This window comes from Chaetodon trifascialis, chromosome 11 (genome assembly GCF_039877785.1).
Source record: "Chaetodon trifascialis isolate fChaTrf1 chromosome 11, fChaTrf1.hap1, whole genome shotgun sequence".
Lineage (NCBI taxonomy): Eukaryota > Metazoa > Chordata > Actinopteri > Chaetodontiformes > Chaetodontidae > Chaetodon > Chaetodon trifascialis.
Window position 1 is genome coordinate 3,238,237 of NC_092066.1, and position 24,358 is coordinate 3,262,594.

Here is a 24,358-nt window from a genome sequence, read left to right on the forward strand (position 1 = left end):
AAACCAAAGAAAAGCAGCAAATTTTCCCATTTGAAAAGCTGGAACCAATGATATTTACAATATACACAAAACTGTTGCCAATTCATTTTCTGCTGATCGACTAATCGATGAACTTATCGTTACAGCTGCAATTGGAAATATAAAGGCGGATGAACAAGCTCAGAGTCAGAAAACGTAAGTGCAGACAAAGTAAACAGCTTCAGACAAAACCGTCAGCTTAGAAAAACCTGACAGCAGCACTTCCAACAATTTGTAGGATTAGATTAGATCCTCGAGGTTCAGAGAAACTCCTCCAAATACAAACAGGTAAACTCTGCCTCCAAATGAAAAGCAAACAGCATCTCTCTCAAAAAGCCCGTGCACTCTGCGTTTCTCCGGGTTTACTCTCCTCTAAATTCCTGCCAAAAAGCCCGAGCAGAGACACGAGACACCCTCCCTCCTTATCAAGTATGAATTACAAAACCCATCAAACCCCATTTTCCTCTGAAGCGACTGCCAGCAGCCTGGGTGCCATATCCTCCAGATCCCTGGGAGCTGATGAAGAACTCCTTGACCAATAGGTGGCAGAGTTTCACACTGTATCCAGGCAGGATTGAGGAGAGAGAGCAAAGCAGGGTGGGAGGAGAAGGGAGAGAGAGTGAGGAGTGAACTCTTACTTGCATTCGCGGTCCTCCAGATCAAAATGCGGATTGAAGTTGATGAGGATCTTCTGGCCGGGCTCTGGGGCCGTGATCACCCACACGCACAGCTGGGAGGGCGGGTACGCGCCGGGGTAGCCCGGGGAGGTCAGGTAGCCCGCGGTGTGCATCTCTATGTTCCCCCCGCAATTACCTGCGCCGCAAGAGAAGGCAGAAAGTTGGTCAGTTAGCGGAGGGAAACGCACTTTGTAGACACTGAACTTAGACGCTGACAGCACATTTTAGCGTGAACATTAAAGTGCATGAGCAGGGGTGGGGTGAGGACACTAAGACCTCCAGCTGCGGATCACCAGAAATCCAAATATCCCACCAGAGGAGTAAAAATTATGTTGCGAGAAAAGCGCCGATTTATGCGCCAAGCAGCGCATCCACACACACTGCAACAATAAATTCACACCTCAGGAAACTGTACCAGCTTTAAAAAGGCGATAAATCCCCGATCAGAGAAGGTGTGGTACAGAGGCTCCTCTGCGTCCCTGCCATAAGATGTGATGACGCCCATTAAGGTGAGGCAGGCTCGTGCTGCTTCTGTTCTGTTCTGTTTAATTTTCTCAATGAATGATTTATTCAGCCGCTCGTATCAAGCTTCAGCGGCAACGTGCAAAAGCTCCAAAATGCGTCTTTGCGTGGCTGACGCGCCAAAAGACCTTCATGAAAAATGTGTGATATTTTTATTCTAATGAGTAAATCTTAACATGGGGACTCCTAGTGCGTCTGTGATAATACATCGTCAGTTTGTAGTGATTGTGAGGCACTTTGTGCATCTTTTTATCGCTAAACATGTTTACAACAACCCGGTTTTGGTACATCTTTGGTGTATTTTGAGTAATATCCTTCGTTGTTTTCATCTATTAGAGTCATTATAGTGAAAGCAGTCTGTACGCGGTCTAACTTGAGCCCCTGCGGACGTGCTCTCGCAGGGAAAGCCGAGGCAATAACAGGTGAGAGGCAACAATGGTGCAAAATGATGCAAAATGGATCAATGTTCTGCCTGTTGTCAAGACACATGCATTCAGCGACGAGTCAACACCTACCAGCATGAGTCAACGAGGCAACCAGGGTGACTTGGGTGAAAAGGAACAATAGCAATCCACAACGCATCCTTAGATTGTACAACACAGACATTCTGGAAAAGAAAATTAAGACAAACGGAGGAGGGGGGAAACGTCCAGAGGGGCTTACGTCCTAAAGAGAAAAATGACGGAGAATTGTCTCAAAGTAAGAAATGTGGTTGTTGTAGGGACCCCAGCATCCCGCGAGCTTCAGCACCAGATCCCCGCGTCTGTCAGGGACCAACTTGCCATCGCCTGGAATCAAAAAATAATCCAAACGCAGGACATAAGACGAAGAATCAAAAGGAAAATTCCGTTCGCCAAAAGTGGCAGCCGCGCGCCCTTGATTCTCTGTCAAACCTCTCACTTCTGACACCGAACAGGAGCGACGGACGTACTTCCAAGCGTAGAAACGTACGAGAGAAATGTGTAGTTAAGCGGCATTCAGAGAAAACCGACAGCGAGGAACATCGGAGCGCCGCTCCTCTGATTTTACTCCTTGTTTCAGCCCCGCTCTCTCTCCGCCTCTCTCACCCCGCAGCGACGAACTGACCGTCACAGCAGAAATGTCAGAAATACGAGGCGAGCCGTGAAAGTAACAGCGGAATTTCCACTCCCCAAATTCCTGCTGCCAGACGCCTCTGCGCGCAACCAGCAGCGACCGACCGCTACAAGGGGCTGGAGCAAACTGACACCGGTGCGCCCTCTGTGCGCTCCCGACGCATGCGAGCAAGAGAACTGCGCACGCAAACTCCGGCTGGCTGGCATGTGAGCGCGGCGCAAGCGGTGGGCAGTGTCCGCCGGGCGGGCAGTCCACATCTGATCTTTGTTAAACCGACCGTCCAAGACACATGTTTCTGAGCCGGCTCTGGTGACCTACATCTGGCAGCTTGGCCCACTGACTCAACGTGTTGGTTTTGGTTGTTTTAGTGATGAAAATGCAGAAAACGGGCCAAAATACTCAGGCTTGGAGACATGCTAAATATGTAACTGCGTTGTATTTGTTTCGTCTTCCCAGTCAGTGACTGTATTAAGCTGTAAAGCTTAAACGATATTTAACTTTGAGGGTTGTATCATTGAACTCATCCTGACTATGTTTAAGATACTGAAAAGTGATTTTTTTCAAAATGGATATGAAGAGCTCTGGAAACACATCATTTATTGCTTTAAAGGACCCCGGATGGATTTTTTCTTTGTTCATTTTAAGTTCAGTAAAGGATCTATAAGCCTTATTTCTGCCATATTGATGAAGTCTGATGGGAGATCATTGGATTATATTTAGACTGACATCACAGGATGAAAGGCTGAACAGGGAGAGGCAATGTCTGACTGCAATGGAGGAAACATCATGTTGTTTTGTCCACAGACTGTGTTTTACTGTATCCTACACTTCACAAAAATAACAATTTCATGTACTTACCACATAAAATACTCATCATAAGAGAGTAATAAACAATCAGACTTCAATGTTTAGCATGACTGACAGGCACCTTGTATTTCTCCAGCAGCACTGTATCCTGGTCGTGTGGAAAGCTTTGAAACAGCGTGTTGATCACGCACAAAGATCAAATTTACAAAAAATACAACTGAAAGATTAAAATACTGAAGGAAATTTTGGTGGCTTGTCAGAAAACTTTAAGGAACTCAGTACTTCCTGTCTGCAGCCTGTTTTTGGTAAACAGCAGAGGACTGCATCTCCCAGGTGTAACTGTATGTGATTAATTAGACCTTGCTTGTTCAGCACACCTCTCCTGGCTAAATAAAGATAAAAATGTGATTATGTGACACTTATAAGAGCTGCTAATGGCTCACCCTGCTGTACTAATGCAGCATAATTCATTATAGCTTTAAGAAAAGTGTTGTTGTGCTCTGCTCTCAGCAAAAAGGAGCCGTTTAGTCTCCCTGAATGTCAGCGTTTGCATCCTCGCCGAGGATCCGCCGCCTGCAGTTTAATCACTTCAGCAGTTGTTCAGATTAACGCCGCCGTCTCAGGAGAAGATTTAAACAAGAAAATAACAATAGTGGTGAATTGTATTTTAAATTAGGCTAAACACAGGTTGAGGATATCTTGGCAGAAATATACATGGCGTCGCTGTCTGATGAAAACCATCTATCTCTGTTCCAAAACAATAAAAACATCACTGGTTCATGAGAAAGATGCATCATCCAGAGGCTGAAAGCTGTTTTTATGAAGTCATGACAAGCTGATGGTTTGGGGATAAACAGTGTTCTTCGCACACAGTGTGCACTGAGCATAAGTGAACCATGACGGTGAGTTTCATGACATTTATACTTACTAAAGTCATTGCAAAACAAGCCTAAGCAGTCTAATTATAATGATCATCAGGGTGAATTCATTTGGGTGTTTCGGGGAAGTTATAGTTTAAGATGAGCGTTAGCAATGCAGCGGAGGCGTCGTGAGGACAGACGCTGATGTTCTTCACACGCAAAACTCCTCACAGGAAGCAAACCTCCAGCCGGCCAACGTGCAGAAGACCCCGGTGCAGAGCTGAAGGTCAGGCGAAGATCTACATCAACATTTGTTTGAGCTGTTCTGTGCAGAGACAAATACTGGAAAAACACACACAAATGTCCCGGAAAGTGTGTTTGTGTTGTGAAACTTTATCTGTGATGGCCTCATAACCTGATGACCTCCCATAATGTACCCCAGAGTGACATGGACCCACATGAGGGACCTGTGGTCTGAAAAAGGAGCTTTTTGTGCTTTGAGAACGTCTGAAGAGAACTTCTACTAGAGAATAAACCAGCTTAAAGTCTGTCTAAGAGGCACAAAAGCCCAGTAAGCAATTCATCAAATCTAACTCAAACAAGGTCACGTTGTGATACGACACAGCTGACCTTTTCAGGAATACAGCGACACTGGAGCGACATTTCAACAGAGAGTTTCCAAAAGCAGCGTGTGATGAGGAAATTTAGAACCAGAGAAGAAAACAGCAGAAAGAGGAGCGTCTGCTAACTGACAGGACGGCAGCTGGCCTAGAAAAGCTAATGCCACCGGAATTTCAGACAGACATGAACCTCCTGAAAACACATGGGCTCCCAGGTCAAAACGCAGCGTACTTCAGTGTATTACAAATATAATCTAAGTACAGAAGTACACTTTTACTCTTTGTGCTTAAAGTACATTTGACATATATGAGTCAACTAGATGATGATGTCATTAAGTTCTACTTAAATGTATTAGAGTGAATATACTAATCCTGCAGTACTCAAAGTGGTATTTCAAAATACTTACAAAAAGCACGATTTAATGCAATTGTAACTGTACTTAAGTGTATTTTTAAAAAGTGTACTAAATTACAAATACTTTTAATGGTAATAAAGTTCAGCTATGAAAAGTATACTTTGTCCTTAGCAAGCTTTATTAAAGTATATTTAAATGTCACTTCATTTGAAGTATATTTAAGTATATTTCCAGCATACTGGTGATATAATACAATTGTACTGCAAGTGTTTTTGAACACTGGTGTCAAAGTTCATGCTAAAAAGTTTACTGCCAACACTTCATGTATACTCAAGTATTACCGAAGCAGTACTAAAGGACTACTTGTGTACACTTACGTATACCTGAAGGTGACAAAATAGCACAAAGTGTACTTAGTACATTCTTCAGAAAGTATAATTTAGAGTAATATTTTGTCTGCTGTGTAAGAACTGTTAGCACCGACTCCGGGTTTCCCTTTGCCAAATCAAAGGCTGTTTGATTCTGTACCTCACTGGAAAAGCTCCTAATGTGACTCGTGCAGTTACTACAGCTGAACTTCATTCATCTGCCTGAACATAATCAAATGGAGAAAAGGGGGAAAAAGTCTGTCACGCTTGGAAGAAAGACAAATACGACGTGTGCGAGAGGACGGCTGTAAACAGAGAGGATGATGGAGGGGGCGAGCGAAAGCGAGGAGACGGAGTGATTGACTGACATAAAAACAGAGGAAGAGATCAGCAAATGAGCAGCTGAGTGGCTCTGGCAGTCACACCGCTCACTTCTCAGAAACACTTTGTATCGCCGTCCAAAGATCACAACTAATGTTTCCAGCCGGCGCTCAAACACGACTCTCATCGAGGTCCCAGATTTGGTTTTCAGAAATGTTTACTGTGCTCGTCTGTGTCGGAGCGGAGACAATAAAACACTCTCTGGCAGCGCGAGGCACTCGTAACACTGCCAAGCAGGCCTGAAATAGCATCAGTGGCAAAGTACATGTTAGTGACGCAAATGCTAAAAGCGAGAGCTCGGTGTGTGTTTGTGTTGTGACAACAGGTCCGAGCTTCTGAATTCTGATGACAGCGGCTTTCTCCTCTCCGAGCTGACGGCTGATGTTTGCTGCAAATATTCAGCATCTTGATATTTTTCCATTTTTATGCAAAGCGCCTCCAAGTACACAGAGCCATTAATCAGGATTTAATAAAAGGCCAATAACAGCCCGATAAATCACTTTAATGCTGGTTCGTGTTCATTAATTATGGGGAGCATGTTTGTGTTAGTGCGTGAGTGAGTGCGAGAGGACGGGCCGTGAGACGCAGAGCGTGTGGTATGTGTCGATCGGGCATTTAAAAGTGCAGCCATATGTCTGTGTGGCAAAGGCAGCCAATGTTAAACAAAGGATATTTCTCTGTGTTCTTAATATATCACCATTTCCAACCCTGTCAAATGTATTCTCGAAGCAGCGGCTGCATCTGTTTTCCTTTATTTCTGGTCTTTGACATATGTTAAGCACGAGGTGGAAGGAGTTACTCTGCATGTCGAGGGTTCAAGAAGTAAAAGTCCTGTTCGCTCACAGGCCATATGTGGTGGCCGTCAGTTGGAGTGCTTCCAAAGCTCAGCTGAATCATCAGCACAAAAGGTGAGGACCTGTGTTGGAAAATATTCTTTGAAAAACACGCCAAAGCAAAAGCCTGTGTGCAAAGAGAGAAGTCAGCTATGATGAAAACGAGCATTTCAGCAAGAAATATCAAATCACTTATCTTAATAATGCTAAAATTGAATTAGCGTTTGCTGCTAACGGTGAGTAAAAGCTAAAGATTACATTTTTTAGAGGCCCATTAAATCATTCAGCTGTTTAAATCAGTTCACTTTGCTATCTGGGTCAGCTGTGGATGAACTCAACAACTGTGGTGCAACGTTTTTCTATCAGATGAAGCAACAAAGCCAGTGCACAAGGTTCCTTATGGGTGTTAAAGTGTTTAGATCAAACTGCCATCACGAGGCATTTTAGAGTGGAAATAAGAAACGGTCATAAAATAAACCTGTGGGGTTGTTAAGTTATTCAGGAAACTGTCCTAACACATGTATATTTTCTATTTTTTGATCTGAAGAGGAGTTCAAGTTGTGCAGACACATTAATGTGCTAACGCCACCAGATGCTACATCGCGAACTTTGCTGCATCCTGCAGACTCTGCACCTTCACATCCTCTGATTCAAGCGACCCGGAGAACACACCTGGCAGGTGAGATGGCAGCTGGTTTGATGAGACAGCTTCAGCGTGTGAAGCTACTTTAATGCCACTTTTAACAACATGTAGAGCTGCTGTAGCGACTTCCAGTGAAGAGTAGCTTGTAGCTTCACTCGCTATCGTTTCAAAGTGGATTTCCCAACACTTACAGCAGAATAGTGGAAAAAAATCTCATAACATGGAGAGAAAACTCCATGAATGCTTTAACTCTCATAGAAGCCAGCGGACCAGATGCTAGCGAGGACACAGGCAGGACTTCGGATCTCAATAGCCAACATGCAATCACAGCCTAATGTGCTGCTCCACAAAGGGTGATGCATCGATAATGATACAGTAACTGCTTTCACATCGTAACTGTGCAGATACACATTAACACTTTGTTTAATGTGAACGTACACGCTGGAGCAGAGGCACCGTCACATACACATTCGCACACATGCATATAACGGCTTTGGAATGATGGAGGAGGGGCGGTATTTCTATAATGACACAGCCATACCTCAGTAATTACAGGAGACACTGACAGTGATCCATTAGCCTGCTGCACTGTGCCAGAGACCAGCAGCAGACACAGGCTGGCTAACACTGGGCTTCTAGTACACACAGAGTTACTTTTATATATACACATCCCATTATTATGCATTGAAACGTGTACTGAAATACACACGGCTACAAAGCAGCGTTAGCGGCCATCAGTCTTCATTTGTCTTCTCCTCAGTCCGACTGAACCATGTCCCATTTACCGAGTGAGGTAAGGATATTTTCCTTGTGTTTGAATGTGATGCACAGTTAGTTCGACTGTGCAGGTATGTTAATTACGACCTATGTTTGCGTTTATGGCAGCAGCAAAGGACGACGTCAGGTGATAAAAAGCGAGGAATTCCAGCGCATGACTTCCTGTGTGAAAGCGAAAGTCATGTGCACCCTCATTCGTAATTTTTTGCTCCTTTTCTTCTGCATGCATGTATATTTTCTTTTTAAAATTTAATTTACTATGCATCTTTGGCATAAAACTGCCTTCAAATTGAAAACGCTTCTATTTCCTTAAATCTTAGAGAGCACATGCCTGTAAAACCACTATGTACACAAAGAGGTGCAGTGACACATGTATGTAAATATATGCGTATGTGAATGCCTACCAGATCACATAGGAGATGGCGTCATCACAAAAACGTGCATTAATGTGCATAAATGCTTGTTGCACACACCCCTCAGCTCCGCCACACTCAGCCCCCACCCCTGATAAAATAATCCACCATAACTGAAACACTCTCATAGCTCTAAACCACGTTTGTCAAACTCCCCTCATTCCACACACACGACACAAACACATGCACGGATACACACAGACAAAATGCACACACTCTGAAAAGATATTTCAACACAACACGAGGTCACGGCTCTGCCGATAAGATCTCACCGCCTGGCACTGTTCCAGACGGCCTTCTCTGGTTCACACTCTGGGACCTGGACCAAGCTGTTGTGTTCTCTCTCTCTCTCTCTCTCTCACACACACACACACACACACACACACACACACACACACACACACACACACACACACACACACACACACACACACACACACACACACACACACACACACACACACACACACACACACACACACACACACACACACACACACACACACACAGAGCCTGGCTCTGCAGTGGCCTTGCCAGATACACCTCCCAAAGGACCTAATGATGAGGCTCTGGATTGGGAAGTGAAATGGACGATGCTGGCCAAAAACGCCTTGTTTGAGGACTCGGATTGTGATAATTACTGTCATTACCAAGGAGGCGATTTGAAAAAGGACGATGTAACCATCGTCCAGCTGTAGTGGTACATAAAAGAGCGCTAGCTCATCTCAGCTACTGCACCATGAGCTCGGCCAATAGCTTTTCAGACTGCTGGAAATAACAATAAGCTGGATCATGAGTATTCCTGAAAAACCACAAGTCGACAAATACACAGCAAGGCTGCTCTCTGCTACCTCCTCCAAAAATATTTACTGGACAGATGGCTCCTTCACATCACTGATCACTCATCCACAGAAGCATATATATTTAAAACAAGCTCTACAGTGACAAAAGTCGACTAAATGGGCGTTTTTACACAGTAGAACAGAAATGCATCATATAGTGCACATATTCTACATCATAGGACTAAAAAAGCATCATCTGGAAGTAAACAAATTATGGTTGGGAAGATCATTTACTTAAAAATGAAAAAGTAGGGGACCGAGAATCAAACCCTGTGGAACTCCACAGAAAAGCATTTTTCTGGTTGAGGAAACATTTCTCCCATTTCTCTGTTTGCTTCTGCCTAAACATTACTGAAACCATCATGTTTCAATGCCTCTTAAACCATAACTTTTCTTTAAAATGTTATTATAATAATAAAAGATCTATAATAAAAGATAAGACAAGACAAGGCTTCTTAGTCACCAAAATGTTATTAAGAACAACACATCATGAGGATAAAAACAAGAGGAAATAAAGAACATTTTCAGCTAGTTTACAGGATAGCACTGCTGTTAGCATTAGCATGACTTCTACACGTCTTTGACCTGTTGGCTTGACTGAAAATGTTGTCTTTCCGACACAAAAACTCTTCTCAGAGTCATAAAACTCAGACAGGTTCAGGACTTGTCATTAACGTTTTCCATCACAGAACAAATCAGAGATTTTCAAGGCTGTTTTCTGAAACTGATTTCCACCAGCTTGTTCCTTATCTAAAGAGCCGTGACATTAGATGCTGAGTCACATCGGAGTCCCAGACAGCTGAAAGTCATACCTTTTCTGCCTGTCAGTAGGATTTGAGCTCCATTACTCAGTAGGCCCACAGAGCTGCATGGACAAGGTTTCCATCCGACAACAGCAACACTACAGCGAGTCAGTATTTATCAGATCAAGTCAAGCCAAACACATGAAGTGACAGTTTCAGAGAACCAGGTTCACTGCAAAGTTCTTTACCCCACAACTAAAGGCACATATCCAAAGGAGGCACTGGTTTCATTTTGAGATATACATTCCAGGAATTATACGGTACCTCCGTCCATACAGTGATGTTTTTAATGCACGATAATATTGCTGATATTTTGAAAAAGGTTAAAAATGATTTCAACATTTCCTCCGTATGATAAACATCTTGTTCTGGATCCAAACCGCTCTGAACACTGGGATGTACAATTGTCCCTGAAGTCGTGCTTGGATGAGATTTTGATCCCCTTTCAGTACCCAGATCAGGTTTTCAAGTGGAAATAACATCACTTGTGTTCCCCTCACATTTCTGGACAGAGTGATGTTTGCATCCATTATTTTTTGGGACAGCTGTTTGAAACTTCGCCTTTCATTCTCTTTCTTGGCACAGCCATCATCGATTTAGCCTAAGCCCTCGCTTGGCACCGAGCGTCTGCGAGGGAAGGCTCAAGTGCCAAAATCTGACACTTCTAGAAAGGCTGATACTTTGTCAAGTGATACGAAGAGCTGCTCGACAAGAAAGACACACTGTCCCGCGTCTCTGTCAGTGCGTTTCTGTGAGCGCGAGGACGGCGTAGTTTGACATCTGAAGAGACTACTGCGCACCAATCAGAGTTCAGCAATCTGATGATACATGTTGAGCTAATTTTACCAGAACTGTCACTCAAACGTGATTAAAGCGCCCCCACACAGTCCTGATGAAGCAGATTCAAGACTTTTTGACTGTTCAACTTAAAGTTTAGCTCAGTTCAGTTTTCGTTAAACCCCTAAAAGCAAACACAATAAAGAGTCAAATATCAACACACAAGAGGAGAGGATGCACAAAAATGAACTGTATTATTTCGGGGAAGCCCGCTAACTTGTCCTTTTTCTGGCGATTCTCAGCGTCAGATTCTCTCATCTGAGCTGCTGTGGAGACGCGCCAGCAGCTCCACATTTGTGCCATTGTCCACCGTTGCCAGTAAGATTCGCTTTCCCGTCATACAATTCTTATTCAGTTATATTTATTGTCACGCCGGGCAAAAAAAATTCAAGCTAAAGCCGCTTTTGAAATAGTTTGAAAGTGATTTCAGGAAGATATTTAAAAAAATTTAGCACTAAATATAAACCTAGTTTCTTAAATCTCCACATCATCGAGCAGAAAAAGGAGTGAATGAATGAAAATGAATGAATGAATGAATGAATGAATCAAATGAATGCATCGTGACCCAAAGGTCACAGGGAGTGTGATGAGTGGCCTGGAGCTGCAGACGGGGGCGGTTACTCATTTGTGGAGGGGTGTGTGTGTGTGTGTGTGTGTGTGTGTGTGTGTGTGTGTGTGTGTGTGTGTGTGTGTGTGATGAGAGAGGAACTGAGATAAGAGAGTTGGTGAGATTTGTGGGAGTTTGTTTGTTTGCTGAGGGGAATCACTGATGCCAACTTAGCGATTTTGCTGCTGCAGAAGATTTAACAACTTTCCAGACTTCCCTGGTAACTTTTTCTTTTCCCCGAAAAGCACCAAACAGCAAATGTCGTGACTTTTAAAATGTATCTGGAAGTTTTTGGCAGCCGTTGAAAAGTGACTCAGACTCTGAAATGCACACGTTCCCTCTTAATGACACAAAAAAGACGAGTGTAATTGTTCAGTACTTCAGTGTGTTTAAAAACTAAAATGTCTGGTTGTTGCAGACACGTAGAGACATAAATCAGCACAGTCACTCCGTGTTTCAGGCAGAGGTGAAGATGTCTTTTCTTTCTCTACATGGTCAAAAATACACACAATAACATACATAACACACATAAAAAGATACTATTTAACTGCAGCATTATTCAACAAAGCACTGTGTTCATGTTGTTTCCCATTACAACATCACAAACTGCCGTTTTGCACTCCAGTTATTTATGCTAACGCGCTCATATCCATCACATCTTGTACAATGCGACTCAGTTTTTACGGTTTTGTGTATTTTTTCTATGGTGCAGTAGTACAAACACTGCATTTGGCAACATAATCTTGTACATAATGTACATATTATATATATATTGTTGTAATTTATTTTTCATTGTGTATCCTTTTTATTGTCCTTTTGATGTTTCTATGCCGCTCTGTTTACGCTTTGCTGGCTGTAACAATTTAATTTCCCTGCGTGCGATCAATTAAGTTTTATCTTATTGTATCTTATCTTATCTTAAAATGTGTGTTGTGATTATTGCACATAAAATGTGTCAGTTTGAGCGATGTCACTGTGTGTCATAACGAAGCACTTTTACGTCGTCACAACGTCACTTTTAGCATCAAACCGCGGCCTGTAGCAGCTTCTCCTGACGTCAGTCGGCAGCACTGACGGGAAAGCAGAAAGTGAGCCGAAGAGTAACAATGAAACTGTGTGTGTGTGTGTGTGTGTGTGTGTTTCAGCTTGTGTATTATGTTTGGAGAGTGAGGAGTGCGAGAGAGAGAGAGAGAGAGAGAGAGAGAGAGAGAGAGAGAGAGAGAGAGAGAGAGAGCTCTGTTTGTGTGTGTTCGACTGATAAGACATTATCACTGTCCTCTTCAAACATGCTCCAACCGGCCTGAGACACCGGCAATTACAGCGCAGCAGCTATCAGGGGTCAGAGGTCGCCTCGGTTGACTTCTAACGACCCGAGCAGTTAATGAGTGGGGGGGGGCGAGTCGCGGCCACCGGCTGGTGTTTTATTAGACATTCCAGCAGAACGTTTACTCCTGTTATGCAGAGGTTATGAGGTTATTCACTTTCCTTTAATGTTTGACATTTACGTGTGAGAAAACTACACACAGCGCACGCACGCACACACACACACACACACACACACACACAGAAGGACGTGCATGTGCTTTCCTGATAAAGACAACTGTTCAAAAAGTTTCAGAAATTACACCCACTGCATGAATAACACTGTTTGTTTGCTCTTTCTTTGTTTGTGCTGCATGTTTTCTGTGTATCCGACAGCATAATCATCCTCCCTGAAGTTTTTTTACTGACTGTGTTTCAATTATCTTTAGCAAGCTGCATCATCTTGGAACGACAAGGCCAGTTATTGTACACAAGTTTAACTGAGCTGAATGTGTAATCAAGACTTATGAGCCAAGCAGTATTTACTGTGAAAAAACATAATAAAAATAAGCAAATGGAATAAAAATTCAAGCGAACGATGAGACATGTTGAGATCATTTGAGAAAAATCTGATTACAGAATGTAAAAGAAGCTGCTGCAGACTTTATGGAAATGAGTCTCAACCATTAATCTAATGAAACTGATGAAGTTTCTTCATAAAGGAGCGGGAAAGGTTCAGACATGTTCACTCTTACGAGGGACACTTTCATACTGTACGATCCAGAGGGTTGCAAGAGGAAATGGACTCGTTTTTAGGTCACTGGATTAAAATATTTCGTTCCGTAAAAACATTTTGAAAAGTTTGCTGTGATGTTTGTGTTGTGCTCATCTTGTTCACTTACATCTATTTTCTAAATTAAATAAACACCATATCCTGTAAAAACTACTCTCAAAACTTTGTATTTCCAGTGATTCAGGAGTCACATGACTAGTTGATGGTCTGTCTATCAAAACTCAAAAACAAGCTAAGAAATGACCCTGATGACGACAAGACTGCCAAAAAAAAAGCTGAGGGAATGAGAGTCAGAAGGACTGCTGATAAATAAAATCATGGTTTTTATGTGTAAAAATCAAAAATCTAACTGTGAGATATTTTCCCTTTCTGTCCATAAACAGCACACAGCCTGCCCTCCTCTGTGTGCGACGCCTCCTGTCTGAGAACAGGCTTTTGAACACTCATTTGCCCCCCCCATTAAACCGATGCGACAACACAAAACAGAGATAAAAGATTGTGTGTAAGCCGCTCGCCTTTCCAGCCGTCGTATTAAGATAATCTGCTGTTGTTTGCTCCCATTTGTGGCAGAGCAGGAGTGAAAAGACGGATGAGAAGGATGAGGAGGAAGATTAACGTGCCGTGACTCAGGTGAAAACCTCCATGAAACTGTATTTCTGCCTTATACAACTTCTAAAACATTTGAGGAAACACACCAAAGGAAGCAAAACTATAACTATATATGAGCAAGGCGCCGACACGGGCAGGATTACAGGTTTAATTCCCACTGATACCACCCATGACAGGAACGTATGCACTCCCGGGACTGCAGCACCACTTGGCTGAAATCATAAAACACAAGTGGCAGACGTGACCTGCATTTCCTCCTAGTATATACGGTTATATCTCAAAACGCCACCCTGCAATAATCCTCCCAATCTATATAGGGAAAAGCCACTGACAACCATTTTAAAAATACCACACTGTAACACTCCCATTACCAATAACCTCAGCAAACATTCTCCTTCTTCACATGGCCAACCCCGCTATCACTGTATTTACATTACCCAGAATGAATGACCCTAATCGAGTGCGGCCTGCAGTTCCTAAATCACTGAAAACAGCCACTGCGGCCTGACAACATGTTCAATTTTCCAGCCGCCTCACCTCATTTTTATTCTACGTGTGATGCCCGGTGTCATGGAGCAGCGGTTTTAAGCCCGAGCACGAGGAATGGAAAGGAAGGGGGGGCTGGGGGGGTGGGGGGAGTCGAGGCCTGCAACGGTTTAAAGCACCATGCATCTTTTCTATCTGAAGGACTCTGCTGGTTACCGAGTCGATGGTTCACTGGGCCATGAAGAAGCCGATTTGTCCTCCTCCCAGAGACAGGCTTTGCTTTCAGCTAGCCGGCACGCTGCAAAAAAAAAAAAAAAAAATCTGTCTCAACAAGTCGTTTAATCTGGTATCGTTTATGTTTGTCTTTAAAAAAAATGAGAGAAGATGCAGATATACTGTGAAGACAACACGTCACTCCACAAAGCTCTCCGCTTGATTAAAGTACATTCGACAAACACGGCGAGCTGAAAGACGAACAAATAATCTGTCACTCCACTGCTGCAGCTTGATCCAAGATTTGTTTTCGTCAGTCAAGCGCTGTCCTGAAGATCTGCGCAGGAATCTAAATATTCTGATTAAAACAGGATCGGAGGGCTCAGCAGTGTTTTGCAGTGCAGAGGTGAAACATGGGAAACAGAGGTGAGGGTGGACAGAGGGCGCGATCAATCATCGGACGCCTCTCTGCGAAAGGGATGAGAGGACAGCAGGGGGGTTCTTAGAAAGTGCAAATAAGTCCAGGAAAATCATCCATTAACATCCATCCATCTTCTTTGGAAGAGATGAGCGGTGAGAGGGTCATTTCACAAAAACAAGTCACATCACGTTTTCTCTGACTTTGTGTTGTTTACATGAACAGAAATGAAAAATCAGCCAGTTACGTCAATCTGTCGTCCACCACAAAAATAAAAAAAATCTGTATCAAGTTGTGAATGCAAACAGAACATTTCAAACTGCTGCAGCTTCACATTAAAAGCATTTCACTGGTGAAACCCAGGTTGACTCTTATTATGAAGGAGTCGCAGGAAATGCAGTGTTTATCAGTGAGCTCTGCGCTGACCGCTACCATTCATCAAAAATGCACCTTAAAAACAAGACGGTGGTCAGTTTGTGCAGAGTGATGGAACGAGGAGGAGCGGCTGTTAGATGAAGAGGCTGACATGCTGGTTTAAAGCCTGTCATGCTGTGTGCACGTAGAGTCAGATCACTGCCGCTCACAGAATGATGGAAAAAGGCCACTTTCTACCTGACGTCTGTATCAAAATGACAACAGTTTGCTTTGCGATCTGTAGCATTAAACTGCCAGTAACCACAGGCGTCAACCAGGCGAAATCTGAAGGATTATAACTGTAAACTCTGGAGAGCTTCATCTTCATCGTGACAGTAATAATCAGGTGGTTAAGTTGGGGAGCAAACACGGTCGCGACTGAATGACAGTCCATCACAAACTCCTTTTTCTGCTGATTTTGTGGCTCTGTAATAACATCATCCAGCTGTCTCCTTCGCTGCCATTGGATCTTTCACCTGAACATAAACAAATGCCATTTTGGGGCATTTTTCACAAACAGCTGACGTCTCCATTCAAAGAAAGAACAGCGTAGTTTTAGGATCTGACCTCGTCCACAGAGCCTAAACTGACCTACATTACAATCACATCCATCCGCCAGGACAAACCGCAGTGCAGGGCAGAAACGAGAAATGATGTTATCTTTGAGCTCTAAACACCAGAGTGACTCACTGAGAAAGCAGCCTGTCTGTCAGCAGAGACGCTGTCACTCCATCACATTGATTATTTGGTCAGACCAGACGATTGTTTACAGGCCGATCAATAATTAGAGCAAATTGTAATCACAGCTAAAACACACACAAATGAATGAAAGCAGCCATTCATTCATTCATTCATTCAGCTCCGTCAGGGAGTTTATGAAGTGCAGACACACATGAAGCTACGCATCAATGCATCACACACCCTGAACAGGTCAGCTTGTGTGTGGGCGTACACATAAATAAAAACACATGTACAGCACACATTACCACTGCTCAAAACGTGCAAACACTGCCGGAGCATGTGCTACTACAGTTTGCAAGATCACCAGCGTGGCCTCCCTCTGAACGGCGTATATATATATATAACATGAATGTAGTTTCATGATTAACATTCAATGTCAGTTTTTCGATGCCTGTGCAGGACATAGTAAAGCACGACTCACGAGCATGGAGGCCAGCATTATCCTGAAATGTGCGTACAAGCTATTCCTTATTTATAAGAAGGGATGTACATTTAAATATCATTATATTCATCTAGCAGCAAAGTCTGCAGAGCGCCACCCATCTCTCTCTTATTTAAATCTTATGGTACACGATCCAATAATTGCTTAACAGATACTTCCTCTGTTCGTATTAATTTCAGCAGGACTGGATTCATGCATCTCTTAAATGAAATTAACTGTAAACAGCTCTTGTTCCTATTATTCCCTTTGGAGATGTTAAAGCTTTATTACCAGATGTCTTTTACGATCATAGTTATTAATTCTTGCTGCTTCTGCTGCTGCTTGTCTGACTTCATATTTGTTTAACTGCTGTCCTTGTACATCGCACGCTGGTTGCCTGGCAGTATTGATTAAATAAAGAATCTATTGTAGGTGAGCTGCCTGTGTGTCTGTGTTTCCTGGTGCATGAATGTCTGTGCAGTGGAAAGACAGAACTGCATGAAAAGCAATGTCTTCAAGCTTCAAACCAGCAGAATGTTGATGGTGGACGATTCTGCGAAATCCTGATTGCATTAAAACATGCATGAATGTTTACTGCCCGCATCTTCAAACCAGCATGACGTCTTTCAAGACAGCCTGAGGAGGAATAAATCATTCTGTGAGCCCCATGCGGCAGATTCGCTGCTCACATTTTGCAGCAATTTTTGAAACAATGAGTCTTTGACGTTACGCATTGTCACTAGCAAATTAGCTAGCTAATGCTAAGACTCCACATGCTACATGCTCAAGGTTGTAGTCAATTTTAATCAAGTCTGTGTAAATAAACAGGAGTTTGTATCTTTTCAAACATACTGGTTAGTGCTGAAGTGAGGAGAGCCTCCTCGGCCAATGCTGACCAACCTCGCTTATCTAACGGTAATCATAAAAATAACCAGACTCATCGTCTGTGCATCGTCTGTCCTGAGTGAAATCAACAGTCAAAATCGACTAGTGTTGTGAGACGAGACGAAAATGCTGGTCATGTGATGATATACTATAATACTATACTATAATTAAATATATAATGCAATACTTGCAATTCTTATACTATATTGACTATAAATAGAATAGAATTGCATTACTAAAAAGAGACTAAAATACAGTTTTCATTGACTAAATTTAGAGTAAAATGTCAACAGTTTTCTAAAACTAGACTAAAATAGTCACGGATCACTCTGACTAAAATAAGACTAACATGCTCAGACTTTCTGTCGACTGAAACTTGACTAGACTAAAAAGAGTATGAACGTGACTAAAACTAATAAAAACTAAAATGATAACAGACACAAAGACTAGAATAAGACTAAAATTAAAACAGGCCGCCAAAAACAACACTAACTGTGACTTATTTTAACTGAACTTATGAAACTAACATGCTGTATTAACCAGGTGTTTGTCCGGTACGCCTGTCGCTGCCACTCTCCGAGGCTCATGCACGTCCGTTGGTAATTGTTTTGGTCGTCACCGACTTACATTCTGTAGTTCAGGTATGAGTACGAGTCGCATCTTTCATGCAAACATTGTGAAGCAGACGACGTTATTGTGGAAAGTTTCGCTGATAGAAGTTTCTCTGCAGACACAGAGACAGCTCTGAATACAAAAAACAACCAAAAACAACATCGATTTTGATTCAGGAAAAAAAAACTACTGAAAGAACCTGCATAAACACACACACACACACACACACACACACACACACACACACACACACACACACACACACACACACACACACACACACACACACACACACACACACACACACACACACACACACACACACACACACACACACACACACAGCTGCAGACCGTCACCCCTGGCCACTGTCTCTGTTTGAAGTACATTTGCAAGTGAATTTCATAAGTGTGGCTGAATTGGAAACAGAAGCCTGCAGATCAATATTTGAGTACAAGTACTTTGGTTTACTCCCATGTGAGCGTGTTCACATGCATGTGTGTGTGTGTGTGTGCGTGTGTGTCAGGCTGCCTTGGGCGGTGCTAGTGGGACCGATGCCAGACAGTTTACTGTCTGGAATTTGATGGGGTCTGGTAATGTTTTATATGCGCTCGCCTCCATGATACATTATGAATGAAGCGCACCTTCCATCAAAGAGACAAAATAACGGAGGGCGAGACATTCATGGACGGACACGGAGCCATGCGTGCATGCATGTGAACGTGTGATTCTTTCATTTAATCATCGCATTTTTCTTTTCTCTCTCTCCCAAACATACACAAACACACACTCACACAGTGCAGCAACATTTTTAACTCTCAGTTTGACAGTTTTGGCTCACATCCTAACACACACACACAGTGACAAACAAAAACAAACACACACACACACACACACACACACACACACACACACACACACACACACACACACACACACACACACACACACACACACACACACACACACACACACACACACACACACACACACACACACACACACACAGAGCAGTAAAATTTTTATCTCATCTCTTATTGAGGCAGATTATGGCTCGCCATGACACACACACACACACCCACAGAGTAACCCAGTGGGAGGAAGACAGAGGGACAGACTTCATTTGATGATCCAGCAGACCTCCTCGCTCCTCGCTCCACCCTGAGGTCTCCTATTTCCTCACTTTCCCACAGATGTCTCCTTCAATGATACACTATTGATTTATTGTCCACCACACGACCGAGAGAAAGATGCTCAGAGAGGGACGGACGGAGAGATATTGAGCCGGCGAGAACGATGGGAAGACAGAAATAAAATGAAAAATATTATTAACGTGACAGAGCTGCTGGTGCGCTGATGCTGTTGTTGCCACGCTGTCATCAGCAGAAACCGGCTATTTGCTGAACGGCCATATATAGATTCCACCAACAAAATGGGATGAAGATGTCTTTTCTCCTGTGCTGAAAGGAAAGTAGTCAACTCGCTCAGAGTCACTGAGAGTTTCCAAGGTCGTTTGTAAACGAGTGTAAAGCAAATGAATTATTGAGTGTGCAAGATGAGACGCTGGGCAGTGTATTACTGTCTCCTTGGCAACATATTGACTCTTCCCAAAATTAAATTAGGCTCTGTTAGTTGTTTTACTCCTATGGACAAAAACGTGACGAAGGGTGTCTTGTATTTTCTGGAAGAGGAGCAGGCGATGCATGTTTGGGGTCTAACCCTTTCTGATCGTCTGCAGCCTCTCTGTCACGTCTGCAGCGGCAGACGGTGAGGATGAACCTGGCCTGGTTTCTGCAGCCTCGACTCTGCTGCATTCATCCCTCTGCTGGACTCAGCTTCTACATCTGATCACCATTAACAAAAGACAAGAGCAACATCACGTTTATCAATGCAAAGAGTGGGCGGGGCTTACACAAGATTTGCACTGTTGAGGCGTTTACATGTCACGATGCTGGTGGCGTACGACACACATCAAAACACCGGTGTGTGTTGCTCTGAATGTAAAAACACACACGGATGACATCTCGACGTCTGACACCGTGAGCTGATAACTGCATGCGCCAGAAAAGAAGCACTTTTATCCCATTTGGCACAAGCCCAGCTGATCATTGGCTTTCCTTGTCTGTATGACACATCTGGGTGACACGATGCCTGCGACATGGCAGGCGAGTGTTACAATTCGGGCTTCTGTGTATCTTTAGCTTTAATCCATGCTTGTGGCGTTTAGCCTAAACCAGGAGTTTAGGGCCAATAAGGCTTCGATGGGACACGAGACTCCAGAACATGAATCGCAGGCCCATTCACAGCTCCAGCTTTATGAATTCCTATTAGTTGGAGTTAATTAATCTCTAATTCATTCACATGTAAACAGGATTTTGTTCAAAATCCAGAAGCATTTGGTAGCAAATTAATTAAAGAGAGAACGAAGCCTGAGTCAATAAAAACAGCAGAAGCGGCAGATCGCAGCGGGACGAGTAGCTGACGATCAGCGCAGCTGGCAGACGTCCATCCTGCTGAAGCCAGCCGCTGACCTCTGACCTCTTCGTGGAAGATGGTACTCAGAGAGGGAGAATCTGAAATAAATATCATATGTAGGTATATATGATGCGTGACATATTTCATATACATGTATACATTTCGCTGCAGGACAAGTTAAAGCCGCCGCAGACGACACAGCAGTCTCCACCTCTCGCTGTGTATTTCCCATCTGAACACAAACACACACGAGCAGCCCTCCTCAGCGTGCCGAACAGCTCATCCGTCTCAGGGAGTCCAACACAAAATTAGGGCCACTCTCTGCTCCTAGTTGCCAAGGCAACCACACCGAAATATGGAGGCTTTCCTGCACAGAGGCGAGCAGCATGGCCGCATTATTTACCGCCGGCTGAGGCTGTAATCCCTGTCACCGACCCGTTGTGTCGCCTGCTACACCTCTGGAAAAGAACATCCAACCCCCACGAGCAACAGCAGCCCCCCCCCCCCACCACCACCACCTCTCACAGACACACACAGACACACTCCCTGCATTGTGGGTCGCCAGGAACAGCAGGGTGACAGTTACCATGGCAATATCGATAGTTATCTTTTTTCGCTGCCTGCCCCCCCCCCTCCCCCGGCACGTCAACAGGTGAGCTCTGTAATGTAAATTTGTCACGCTGTCGCACACAGATGAGGAAGTCCACAGGGGAGCGCACATGTACACACACACGCAGTCTCTCTTTCTAGAATGATCTAAATGTCTCTATGAATATATACATGCTTGAACATATACAGCATGATAATATGTATATGCATGTGTGCATATATAATACATATGTGTGTGTGCTGTATGTATGCATAAACAATGCACACATGCACCGAGCAAGGTAACATAAATACACACAAATTAAGGCATCTACAGCCAGAAAATGCAGCAAAAATACATAAATGAATATAAATGTGGCGTGAACGTCCACAGAGATAAACACGCAAACACACCCTATGTCTACATGCACAAGCACACAATGCACAGTTACTGTGTATGTATGTATACATGCGCATACATGGATACACAACCCCTACAAACACAACAAGCCAGCACTGGAGACAGTTTGTTGTTTTTACAAACACACAAATGCACCAAACCCCCCTCTGTTCACCCCATCAGTCAAATCCATAATTGGCCGTCCATTATGCCAGAGTTCATTTGCATGGTTCCAGCTGAAGTGTTTACCAGATGTCTGTGGGTATCGCTAACATGATTAGGCTGCCGTTCCGCTAATTTATTGGGTTGATCCTCTGGGTCCTCGTCCATCATCGGCTGCGTTCAGGAAATTCTGTGAAGCTGCTGGTTTTCACTGGAAGAGCTGATGTTTGTGACAGCACACGGATGGTTTCCTGTTGGTGGTGTATGTAAACGCCGCTCGCGACGCCCTGCTGTCCTCGCAGAGTGTGAAACTGTCTGAGCTTGTTTCTGTTACAGCAGGACCCCGAAGAATTCCTGTATATTTATCACGGTTAGAGATCAGAGCGAGCGGGTTTGATTCACTTTGACATGTCTGAGGACAGAACGCAGAGGCTGAAAAGATAAACCCACAGCGTGCTGTTAACACTGAGGATTACGGCTTCTAAGAGGAGCTTTGAGATCCCTCTGTTCCTTAATATTAACAGTTTTGATATCAGATTAATATCAGAGCAGAACTCAGATCAGTCTACTATGTTTGACGTTTCTGAAAAATATCACCGTCACCGCCCTCCATGAATCACCAACCTTTCGCACCAAAGTCCAGAGCTTCTGTCCATCAAGCACCCTCGACATTTCCTCTCAAAATGTAACTGGCAACAAATACATATAGCAATATATGAATGCAATATCTAGGAGACGGGATTAGCCATTTCAGTCAAGTCAAATTTATCTATACAGCAATAAAGCTGTCTCACGTCTCTTTCATACTGAGCAGGTCTGGAACAAACTATGATATTATCTACAGAAACCCAACCATGAGCAAGCAGGTGGCCACAGTGGAAAGGAGAAACTCCCTTTGAACAGGCAGCGTGCCGCAATGCCTGCACACACTGCACTGGGATTCACCTGAAGGCCTTATTCATCACTGCTCTCTGTAAGCTTGCACGGGATGCTTTGCTTTGTCCTCCCATAGACTCAACCATTGGCGTATTCTTGGATCTGCACGTCTGCTCCCAGGACTTCATCCCTCTCACTGTCCCCAAGCCCCGCACTGAACTGGGAAAAGGGAGCTGCTTCTTCTTGCTTGTTGCAAAATTATCTGAATCTTCAGGAGCTTCCAGACATTCTGGAAATGACTTACTCCTGGTTAAACAAGGGTTAACAAAGAAAGAAAAGAAACCTTGAGCAGAACCAGGGAGGGAGACAAAGAGAGCGAGAGAGCAGGAGGAAAAAGAACATACAGCAGCACAATGCAAGTCCCACATAGAGATATGAAGTAATAATAATGATGATAATAAAACCAAGTAATAAATGACTGCTTGCACAGATTATTATTCAGTAAATAGGAGAGGTTTGCTATCATCCAGAGAGTAGACGGTTCCTTTGTGAAGTGATGGGCGTGTGAACACAGAATAAGCCCAAACATGTTTCCAATAATTTGTTATGACACACATATAAATACAGATGGAGACGTGTAAGAACATACAAACATCTGCAAAAACATGGAAGCAACTTGCACACACACACTTTCACTAATCTAATTCACACCGAAACGCACACAAACGTGATCTACTCTCACACACGCTGGCTCTCATTTGCAACCGACTCCCCGCTGTCACAACATCGCATGTAATGGATGTGCGGGTCTGCCAGGCAGCTTCGCTCACGCTCACATCTCCTCAGCACCATCCACAGAAGACCAGGGGATATTTCCTCAGTAATCTTTGTGGAAGTTGAACCGCAATCCTCTATCCAAATGACATCTAAATAACATGCTAGGTGTCGCGCCGATCTGAAATAGCAATCACAGACGTAAATGTCACCGGGAATTCACCTCGAGGGTGTTTCAAGAGGGAAATTGTGATCCTGAGATTTAGATTCAATATAAATGGCTAATCTGATTTCTGTACGCGCTGCCTGACTGTGATGCGGAGGTGGATTCAAATGCCAAGCAAATGTCACAGGTATTACAAAAATACACATATCTTATGAGGTATGTCTGTCGAGTATATGATGTTGATGTAGTGTTGCTCCAAATTGTGAAGAATACATGTATATATGGGCATTTTGATCACTGATACATTTATTTATGTGGTATAAAGAAGAAAATATTGTCTAGGTATTGGGAGGAATCTTACATGGTGACAGCATTTGCTTAGCAGCAGCATACTACAATATTTTGTGCAAACATGAGTCATGGATGCATGCATTGTTTACTGGAAACTTTACTTGGAGTGAATGTTGGATGAAACTTTATTTTGAAAGCACCTTTCACACATGAGATGCAGCTCAAAGTGCTTCACATAATAAAAGACAGAATGAGCATAAACACAGGATGTAC

The 24,358-nt window shown here is 43.4% G+C and overlaps 1 protein-coding gene across 4 annotated transcripts in view; it reads right to left on the bottom strand.

Annotated features, from left to right (window-relative positions):
- The window catches only part of LOC139338828 (neuropilin-1a-like), a 71,983-nt gene extending 69,525 nt beyond the window's left edge, over window positions 1-2,458 (bottom strand). For 3 of the 4 annotated variants that reach the window (XM_070974105.1, XM_070974103.1, XM_070974102.1), the window contains exons 1-2: window positions 1,733-2,440; window positions 657-831 (exon numbers count right to left, since the gene is read on the bottom strand). In XM_070974105.1, the coding sequence (XP_070830206.1) occupies window positions 657-831; window positions 1,733-1,823 (266 nt within the window). In that variant the 5' untranslated portion in view covers window positions 1,824-2,440. Of the gene's footprint in view, window positions 1-656; window positions 832-1,732 lie in introns of all 4 variants that reach the window. The other variant, XM_070974104.1, reaches the window with a different exon arrangement.
- Window positions 2,459-24,358: the final 21,900 nt, after the last annotated feature.